Source organism: Perissodus microlepis, chromosome 5 (genome assembly GCF_051167445.1).
Source record: "Perissodus microlepis isolate ML-2025 ecotype Zambia chromosome 5, ASM5116744v1, whole genome shotgun sequence".
NCBI classification, from domain to species: Eukaryota; Metazoa; Chordata; class Actinopteri; order Cichliformes; family Cichlidae; genus Perissodus; species Perissodus microlepis.
The window spans coordinates 21,397,104-21,408,267 of record NC_140465.1 but is presented as its reverse complement, the minus strand read 5'-3'; the positions used below and the strand labels follow the sequence as shown (position 1 = coordinate 21,408,267).

At 41.0% G+C, this 11,164-nt stretch overlaps 1 protein-coding gene across 1 annotated transcript in view; it reads right to left on the bottom strand.

Annotated features, from left to right (window-relative positions):
* Positions 1 to 2,397: 2,397 nt before the first annotated feature.
* Positions 2,398 to 11,164, bottom strand: part of trim62.1 (tripartite motif containing 62, tandem duplicate 1) — a 34,572-nt gene continuing 25,805 nt past the window's right edge. The window contains exons 5-6 of the mRNA XM_084928732.1: positions 9,618 to 9,733; positions 2,398 to 5,123 (exon numbers count right to left, since the gene is read on the bottom strand). Of these exons, the coding sequence (XP_084784858.1) occupies positions 4,573 to 5,123; positions 9,618 to 9,733 (667 nt within the window). The 3' untranslated portion in view covers positions 2,398 to 4,572. The remainder of the gene's footprint in view (positions 5,124 to 9,617; positions 9,734 to 11,164) is intronic.

Below are 11,164 nucleotides of genomic sequence, written 5' to 3'. Positions count from 1 at the left end.
GTTTATCAACCAAAAGGGGGATACAAAACTCTATCTAAAGTTCATCTGTTCCTTTATGAAGCTCCAATTGACAACAACAGATGGCTCATGGTACTGAAGAAAACCCCTACAATTAAACAACCCCCTATGAGCAAGCACTTGGTCATGGTGGGAAGGAAAAACTCCCTTTTAACAGAAAAATATCCCCAAAAGCAGGCTCAGGGAAGGACAGCCATCTGATCCAGCTCTATAAGGAAGGTTTTAAGCCTACTCTTAAAAGCAGAGAGGGTGTCTTGTCTCTTGAATCCAAACTGGGAGCTGGATCCCGCCTTTTACTTTTAGAAATTCAAGGAATCAAAAGTAAGCGAGCAGTCTGAGAGCGAAGTGCTCTGTTAGAATAACAATGTACTATGAGGTCTTTAAGATATAATAGAGGCTAATTCTTCACGACTTTGTATCAATTCAACATTGAGCCAATGAAGAGAAGCCAGTAATGGAGAATTGTGTCCAAAAATGCATAACTAATGGAAAATCACACCCCTATACGATAGAAAAAGAAGTCCACACATGGGAGAAACAGGAAGCAGACAATGTTTGGCATTCTGGCTTGATAAATGACCTCAGTGTTCAATCAATTAACAAAATAGATGTCGGACTAATCCGTTCAGCAGTGAGATGGTGTAAAATCCTGTGGCACAGTCATGATCCTCAAGTCCCATTTAATCTAATACAGTGCATAATCCTTGAACATAAACTGCATAATAACATGGATGATGGATCTGTTCATGCTACCAGCATTACGGCTGAAGCTCTTGTTCTTCAGCAGGAAGGGAAAAAAATGATGACAAAAGTGAGCCTCTATTTCTGCTTTCTCCGTCACTTAGAAGATTAAAAACCCTACACTCCCGCCTCAGGAGGGCCACATCAGACTGGAATCAGATACGCGTCTCTCAAAGGAGAGCTCAGTGACTTTTTAATGGACACTTTCCCCTTTGGGAAAAATGTCTATTACGGGTTGGACACCTTCTCCTCGGATAAAAATGTCTTTAATCACAGGAGCGAGCTGAGAAAAGTACGCAGAGTCAAAGCTGAGAATATGAAGCCTCTTGTCCTGAGGGTCTGCTCTGAATCAATGGCACTGCTTCAAACTGCACTGTTTGTTCATGAAACAACGCTCAATTGCTTTGGAGTGTGAAAGAAGAAAGAACTAAGGCACAAAGTCAGAAACACAAATAACTTTTTTTTTCTTCCTGGCGTTTTTAACACAGAACGTGACTCAGACGTTAATCGTTTTTGTCGAGATTAAAAAAATAAAATAAAGGGGCTGCACGACAGTTTCTTCTTTGCCGTTTCACTGAGCTTCATTCAGATGCATCACAGATGGCAGACGAACAGGATGCATTGAAAACGGTGGCTCACCCGCAGTGAGGGAACACTGAACTCCAGCAGACATCTTTTTTTATTCATCATGTCACACGCCCGAGCCTCAGTCTCAGCCAAAATAGGGAACAGTAATGAAAAAGAGTGCACAGCCTCCCACATCCCTGCTGGATACCTTAGCAGAGCTGCGAGTTTGGCACATCCCAATAAAATGTGTGGCATGAAAACTCTCTCTGATCTGGAGCAGGTATTGACAAGCTCAGACAAAGCTTTCCTACATTTAAAGCAGGACTCATCTGCCTACCAGATGTTTCATTGGTTTTGGTTTCAGCTGCCGCATGGTGTTCATTATGATGATGGTTTAACAAAAATGTGACAGATCGTCACAGATGGAGGAATAGATGACCGCTACCCTTCAATGTCCAAAGGAAACAGCACAAATAAAAGGTGAAGTTAAACGCCAGGTGGTGCTGCACAAAAAGAGCACTAAGGCTGGGTTTGGGTGAAGACTCTAAATGTTTTGATTTTACACCCTGAGATAAAGCTGTGCTCTATTTTTCTAGAAAATGTGAGAAGGGGGAAAAAGGAAAGAAAAGAATAAATAATAAAGTTAAGAAGTAGATTTAAGATTGATGACCTCTCCTCCAAAATGAAAACTAGTCATGCGTGATGACATGCTGGCACTCAAAAGATAAATAGAGTCCATTTATGTATTGCCTTTTTAGACTTACTGACCATTTAATGTGCTTTAAACTACAACATACATTCACCCACTCGTTCGCTTCTTAAGAAGTGTTTACAGCAGCTTCTTAGTGTCCTTGGAAAAGATGCCCTATGTTTTGCGGACTGGAGGATCCACTGATTTCTTGAGCTGCAGTTGCTATGTAAGTTCTCTATTAAACACTCTGTTCTGTGGCACTGAGGTGTGCAGATGAGCAGGCTTCAGTTTTCCGAATTGGTATTATGAGAAAAATGAACCGGACTGCTTTGTGGAGTCGCTGCTGATGCACCATCAAAACAAAGTTAATGAGACAGTGGGATTTTTCACAGTCATTTATTGTACATTAAAACATTTCCCACAAAGCTCCAGTGGCAAAAGCTCACTAGAATATATTCACACAATGATGGGTGCGCAAGGGGGCCCCTCATCAAAAGACACAATCATCATAATTATCATTAAAAGTGTCATAGATACTATCGTCATTTTAACCATTCGCATCACCGTCACCAGTAACATCACCTCACAATAATCTCCTTCTTAATATTTAATATAAAGTCTTAATGAAGCAGACAGCACAAGGGTCTGCAACAAACTGGGGTCAAGTTTTGTTTTAACCTGGGGGGTTACTCCAAGGATGTTTTCCCTAATAACAGATCGAAGAGAGAAAAATAACCCACCGTGTTATCTGGGGGCATTTTTGTTGGGTATTTGAGGTGTGTCAGGTGTTACTCAGCCACATCAGATAACTGGTGAATAACTCGCAGGCCCCTGCAGATTTGTGCAAGCTAAGACAAGCACACAGAATCATCTGCAGAGTCACAAAATTTGACCCTAGTTTGAGTCATACTGCACATACTGCAATCACATCCTACAAAAACAGGGGCACTGCCCCGATTTTTCTTTTACATGGACGAAACAAGAGGACACACATACAAATGCAAATGCGTACAGAGGCAATGGAAGGTCAAACTAATCCTTTTTTTGTTCATTTGTAGATTTCCTGCAGAAGAAAAATCTATTAAGCTCTGCTTGATAGCAGGATATTTTGCAATAAACATTTTGGCCGCTCCGTGGGTATGCCTGGATGGCCAGATGGGTGCTTATCAACCACAACCAAAGCTGGATTTACAATTATAGCTGCAGCAGGCTGCACAAACACACCCGTGAACATCCCCTCCGAGCGCCTCACGCGTCTCTCAGTGTGCCGGAACTGGCCGAGGGACAAGAGCCTCTTAGAGCAGATTCTGCTCGACTTGTGTTTAACTAATGATAAACAAGAGCACTTGAGGCACGTGTCAAAAACACAAGTGAGCCTCTGAGGACTTCTCAGAGATTCTAATCACAGCGACGACGGCGGCAGCGGCAGCAGCTTTGGGAATGCAAGTCACAGGAAATATCGTATTACTGCTCGCGTTCATCCATCCATCACCTTTTATTTGATAATTAAAAGTTCCTAAAATGTACAGTTTACACAAATGATAGGATTTAGAATAACAAAGCGAACAATTGGTCTCAGAACTGATCTATAATGGTCAGATTTTCACATCTGAGAATTTATGCATTTGTCTCTGCTCAGTTCAGTATGATTTACAAATGTTTTTGACATCAAGACAAATGATCAAACGTCAGGCGTTGTGTAACTTAAACATGATCCAGCATGATGAGACTTCTACTGATACTTTATACACACACACACACACAATGAGCAGCATATGTCTGCACAACTTCATCACCTCAGCGGCCTATGGACTTCTATAATCATTCATTTAGGTGCTGGTGCACACAGAACTGGAGCTTTCTACACAATGATAAAACCTGTACAGACACATGGATGTAGAAGGAACTACCATGGTCTCAGAGACAGGTTAAAAAAAAAAGTGCCAGCAGACTTGACGAGCAGATCGCTGTCCAACCAAAAGCCAAAATAGGCGCCAAGTGCTGTCAATCACATTCCACAGACAAAGCTAAGCCAACTGTACAGCGCAGAGAAGACAAGTGACCGGTATCCACTGTCCACTTGTTTGGACAGGGAGAGGGAGGGAAAGAGAGAGGGACGTCAAGTCTGAAAAGCCTGAAGCTTGATACAGAGAGCAGAGCCCCCTGGGAGTGTGCAAGGCGGGCCTTAGACAGTTACTTTAAAACTGAGGATAACTTCTGCTGCCACAGACCTCAAAATAAGCCCAGGGATCCCCACTGTCTCCATTTAATGCCATCTTTTTCATGAAAGATGCAGAATGAGGCTCAACAGCAGGTTGTACCTGTACAGTCACTTCAAGTCAAAAAGAGAAGAAGAAGGAAGAGAAAAAAATGAAGTTTTTAGTTTTAAGAGCAACATCGAGCACAATTCCAACACCGAACTGAAGGAAATAAGTATTTCAAACACCCTATTTAACATTTTGAAAGTGATTTCTTAAACATCTTTTGAAACCCGTGGATTCATCGATGACGGATTCATCTGTCAGGACAACTACGATCACAGAGGCGAGCAGCTCTTAAAGGCGTACAGTGTTGATTCGCAGTGGCTGCACATTCTTGCCATTAGCGTGACTCTGGCCAGGGCTGAAGTAGGGGAAGACCTTGGGGGGGAATTTCTCTCGGTAGGTGTAGAGCCAAGACATGTCATCTGCGTTGTAGAAGATGAGGAGGCCTTTGGGGTAGTCCAGGAACACCCCCACCTTCTCCAGCTTGCTCTTGACATTGAGACGGGTCCAGGGCTCGGTGCAGGCGCTGTATTGGTTCCCGTCGTGCATAACGATGCAGTAGAAGCCGCGGCTCGGCTGGATCTGGATGCTGCCTTTGCGACTGACTGTCTCGCTGGCCACGCCGATCATCCACTGCGTCTTCTCCGACACCATCACCTCCCAGTAATGAACGCCAGACGAAAAGCCCTCTGCACCCAGAACGGACACCTCGACATCAAAGCGCCGAGGGGAGTCCTGCAGAGGCTGTGGATGGAGATTCCCGTAGGCCACGATGGTGCAGTCGTCTGAGAGAATCAGTCTTTGGTGGGCTGTGATGGGGTCGAGGGTCAAAGCTGCTGGCACTGAAGAAAGAAATGAACAAGAGCGAGCATTTAATTTAGTTTTAGATTTAACCCTGAAAAGAGACTGAACAATAAAAAATAAAACAAAAAGTAAAAAAAGAAAAGAAAACAAACACATTAATATGTTATGACTCAGCTTAGCCAGACAGAAAAGCAAGGACAGCAGTGTTATTCTCAGCAAGTCCGTTTGCTCCATCATGCTGCCGCTGCGGGAACAGTTTTGTGCTGAGGCAGTGAGTGAAAACTCGAAGACTGCTGGTCACTTTGTAGGAGTGGTGGGGTCAGGGTGATGAAACAGAAAAGTTACCATCGATTTCATCATTTCGATCACAAACTGAAAGTTGGAACAAAAGTTTCGGCTTTATCCTCTGATTCTGATTTGCAGTACTTTGCAAAAAGTTTTGAAAAAGCTTAAAACTTCAGATCCTTCTTATCCATCAGGGAGGCTTCTGATCAGTCCCAAATTTATTCTGCTGCATGACAACAAGCTCAAACCTCCAGGCAGAGTTATGAAGAACTGTCTTCAGGATCTGTGGTTGCTGCTGTTTTTAAAGGCACAAGATGGTGACAGCAGATATTGTAATTAGGGGCATGATTTTGGAGGGTAACTGATACTGCAACAACGTGGCCATATGTTGTCCACGGTAACAATGACAACCAGCCAATCTGGGATAAATCACAATTTCTCTGTTTGCCTTTATTTGGCGAATTGAACCTCTAGTGTTTACATTATCATCATCATCATCATTATTATTGAGTTTCTTATAAGTTAGTTTCTAAAAATGATTCGGGGGCTTAATTTTTGTGGAATCTTTCTAACATCTGAGTGAAAGCCCAGAGATACCAGTTTCATAAACTTTATCAATCCACACTCACCAAGCTGTGTAATTAAAATTTAATGAACCAGTTAGAGATGCAGCAGCTGTGAATGTGGCTGACAACCAAAATCATTTTGTTTGCTCAGATGCTAATCGCTGTTAATTCAACAAAGCTGGTCAATGCCGATGTTTGACCAATAATGTCCCACTAAAGAAAACTTTTGTGACCATGTGCAGTGACCCTGGGATCTCGCTGCCTTTGATATGAACGCTTTACAGACCACTTTCAAAGAGTTGCAATCAGTCTGCTAACAGTTTGTGACTGAATAGGGCCAAAACGTCAATTCTAAGTAATCATGTCACAGACAGGTTGCACTTATCAGTGTGGTTTTACTCAGATTGCTAACATGTTGCCTCCAATCTATCTGGATTTATAAATTAGACGTCAATTCATTTCAAACCTTCATCAATCTGAGACTGCAGTGAGTCCAAGTTGGGGTGTGACTGTTTGTACAGGTCACATGATGGGAAGCAACCTGTCTCCAATTGCCTTATAACTGTAAGTCTTTAATGCAGTTACATTTGATTGGCCACCAAAGGAGGGCTGAATGCAATCACCAAGTCTGAGAAACCAGATTTTTCCTAGTGCTAGAAGCCATTTTCACTAGGAGGCACTTTAGTGTGCCAGAACCACGAAACGTAACTTTCTTGTTGTACATTTCTTTTTTGCAAAGCAGACTCTGGTAAAGGTCGGCTCTTTCAATAGCCGTACAGCAGACAAGCGAAACGGACAAATAAATCCTAAAACGTCTGCACTCCGAGCTACTACTGAGTTAAAGTAAGAGGCATTGTGTTATCTTTTGGGAAAACCAAGCATTTAACCCAAACAACATTACAGTATATATGTATAATTGCTGCCAGAATTGGAGAAGGTGACCAGAGCCCTGGCCTGTGGTAGAGGACGAGTAATGGGTTGTCATTATATGGCACACCCCACTGCAGCTCAACTCCTATTTCAGGAACATGACCCGTGTGCATGTGAGTGTGCGTACATTGTGATGTAGTCTTCATAACGTGTTTTTACATTCTTGTATACATCATATACTTCAAAAATTAAGTGCTCTCATGAGTCTGCACAGGATGTGACCATGTAAAGAGAAGAAGCAGTAATTAAAGGGATGGGAGGAGCAGCTTCAGCTCATAGCCCTCCTCGTCTGTAGGAGGTGGGTCTGCAAACGTTTAGTTATAAGGGGAGCACTTCAGGCCAAACAATAACATGTTGTTCCCTTTGCCCTCTTTTATATGAAGCAAATTCAGGAAAGAGAGGGAAGGGCAACTTTCCAGTTCTCCCATATTTATATCAGCTGGGATAAATGGAGGTGAAATGTCTGGCAGCCTGCCAGTGGACAGGACAATAGCTTCTTCACACAATGACATCTGCAGTGTTTGTTACAATCGAGTCATTAAAATTTCATAAGCAGAGTGCCTCTGTGTGACATATGAAGAAACATGAAGGCAGACACACATGATGAGACTCCATTTCCCCGCTGCTGAACATGAGGAAAAAAAAATAGGAAAAGAGAAAGGAGGGGAAAAAAATGGCACAGGGTCTGGTAGTTATTTCTGCTAACCCATCAGTGACAACAAGGGATGATGGGAAGAATGTCTTTGTTGCATCTCTGGCAACTGCTGGTGATGGATCGTAACCAATTGTTCCATTTGGCAGGCAGTCAAGGGAGGCCAAGAAAGTGCCCGGCCTCCACTCAGCCAGCAACGGGCTGAAATGAGAGAATTGATTGAGGGAGTAAAAAAAAAAAAAAAATCCTCAGCACATTATTTTAAATAATCTCCTCTGAGTGAGTGATGGCTGTAGGGCAGAGATGGTAGAGCTCCTCTCAGGACCGCAAACACAGAAGGACATTACCAACCTGCAGGTTCGATTACAGACGAGAAAGAAGCTCAAAAGCTTCCCAGAAATATTAATGCTGGATCTTCCAACACTCTATATTTGTGAAGAAAATTAGATTATCAACCTATTCTAGGCTCCATCTTCTATGGAAGATGTGGTTACTTGTTTTCTTTCCAGGTTAGTTGAGATGATTAATTCCTTTCTAATATCCTTGGGTAAAATATAAACACAACAGCTAGAAACAGGGTGAAAAGAGTAAGTATGGCTGTGTCCAAACACCACCAAAGCCAGAGGCCAGCTCTTTTAATTTCTCTGATTAACATGTAAAGTCTTGTCTGTTTAATATGGACAAATAAAGTATAACCGGCAATTTGTGGTTTTAAAATCTTAGCACAAAGTCAAACAGGCCAAAAAAGCTTTAAAACAGGAACAGACAGCCACACAGAAAGCAAAGTGCTGCTTTTAAACTCATTTAACAAACATGCAATGTAAATGAGAGCTTTAGAGGGGCTGCTAGATGGATTTTTTTCAGTTATGCACAAAGCAAGACAAGCTGTTTACTTCCACTGTATCTGAGAAGCTAAGCTAGCCACTGTCTAGACTCATTTAGTGGTAGGATGTGGGAGCGGCACTAAAAGCAAGCAACATTTTTCAAAAGTGAGTATTCACTCCTTTAACACCTGTATATTTACTAAACGACATGTCTGGGTACATCTACATATAAGCAAGGCTCATTTAAAACTTTGAGATCTTTTTACTTTACATAAAATTTAAGATCATACTTGAGATTGAAATGCACATCAAATGTCAAAATATACAAAAAAAACAAAATCCTACTCTTATTGTGTACAATCTCATTATAATTCTAAGCTACGTTGCATTGGCTCAGTTTTGAAACACCTTGGACACACAGCACAGTTTGCTTCAGGCTTTTAGTGCTTTTAGCGCAGGAGTAATAGTTATTCTTATGCCATTAATTGTTCAGCTTGTATCTTCCCATGTCCAGAGACTAACGAGCAGGTTGGCTAGCAAAGCTCTTCTTCATCACCATCTGGCCTAAACTGTCCACCTCCTTTGGGTCAGTCACACTAGATTAAAAATAGGATGCCAACATCCTTGTAACTAGGAAAATAATTTCTGGTTATCTGGTATTTGCATTCAGTGACTAACTGCAAGTACCTGCAGGGATGCAATTGCACAGATCGTCTTCACACAATGAAGACTTAAAAAGCACAGCTGAAAATCAGAGTTGTGATTTCTGTTGACAGACAATCATCATAATATAATATAATATAATATAATATAATATAATATAATATAATATAATATAATATAATAAAGCCAACTTGGCCCAAATCAATAACAGACATTACATTTTTTGCTGCCTTGATACCAAAGTTGCTTTGAAGATGCAGACCTGGTTCCCATCTTTCAAGCAACAATTTTCAAAGGCAATAGGTCAACCTTTTCCAAGTTCATTGCACACAGTTGCAATCATTTTTGTCAGGTTGCATTTCCCTGGTGTAGATATAGCATAAGGTAGGATCGACAACAGTTAAGTTATTTAAAGTACCTTCAGCCTACTTAAATAATTTCTACACATTTTTACATATATAAACCTGAATGAGTTAGCGAAACAGTAAAATGTGTTCAAACAGTGAAACAGCAGCATTTTGTTTTTGGAAATTCCCACATAATGACAATAAGAACAGACTCATTCAAACTGAAATTAAGACAAGACTAAGGATTTGAAGGCACCCATCGTACCTGGTGAAATGTCCTGGAAGAGTGATTTCCATATTGTATACTGCAAAGGACCCATGTACTTTGATGTCGGGAAGTCCTCATACGTTAGGTTGGTCTCATGAATCTTCCCCTTGATCCTGAGTCAGAAAGAGAGATCAATAACAGTCCAAATCCAATTTGCTGCTTTCCCCCCGCCCTTAATAACACTGCCTGTGGTGTTCAGACCACAACATTGACCCCTCAAGTAATAAATCTACTTTGTGTGTTTTAAATATGCCATTAAGCAACTGACAAACTACTTCATGAATCTCAAGGCACAGGGATAAAAAAAAATAAAATAATAATAATAATAATCACAGTACACAGTCAATACGAACCTCTGCACGAATCACTCACAGCACTTACATGAAGTTCAGAGATCAGGCAAGCAATCGAGTGGGTTGGTTAACAGTGTGAAATCTTTATGGGACTTTCCTACGCTTTTGAGCTCTTCTGTTCAAATGCTATTTTTTTTAAGGCAACCTATGTCGATGTGCTAATTCTCCTTCCTCCTGTGTCAAAACAAGATTTTACATGTGTTTTCGACATCTAAGATCTTGAGTTCCTCTTTCTTTATCCCACAGAAATATTTCTGTGACTCGTCTTGAAATTGAGAGCGCAAACTTTTTTCTTCTGTTATCTGATCACAAGGTGATTTGGGTCAAGTAGCTACTGTAAGCCATCTGACTGCATAAAAGAAATGACTGTAAGCTTGCAGAGAGATGGTACGGGTCACAGAAGTGCTGCTGGATCTGCATTTACAAGAACAGCATGTTTCAATTCATCTCCAGATCAATGGAGATGGGGGCTTTTTTTTTTTAAACCATGACCACATCTTATATTTTAAGAACACTTTTGCACTTTAGTCTGAAGAAAATATTTATAGCGAATGCCAAGTGATGTGTGCACAAACAAACAGCCTTTTACGTACACAACTACATGTATGGACAAAGTGACAATTTCTTTACGTAGAGCCCATTGTACACCTCTGAATTTTGCACACTTCACACATAGTCAAACCAGAGGAAAGGGTGTTTAGGGAGACTTCAAGTACCACAAAACGATACCATGATATTATTACAAAAGAGACTGAGATGGATCAGTGCAAGTATCTTAAGAAATCTCCTTTATAAATTATTTACAGGCTCAATGTTTCTGATAATGAAATTATTGTAGGTCTAACAAATATAAAGTTGTTAACTCAAGTATGAACAAACTGATACGGTTTGTCTTTCTGTATTAAAATGATGATTTTCTTGTTTGGACCATTTGAGTCTATAATAAAGATGGATTGACTGACAATTTGCCCGCTTACACTGATTTAGTCTAAAGTACAGGACAAAATGTTAGGACAAAAGTATTACGTGACTCTCCTTTTAATCTTTCAGTTCAGGTGTTTTCATTCCTGTTGTTAAAGGTGTATAAACCTAACCACGTAGCACTGAAACACTGAAAGAATGGGTCGCTCTAACAAGCTCATTGAATTCCACAGTAGTACTGTAATAGAACGCCACTGTTGCAACAAGTCA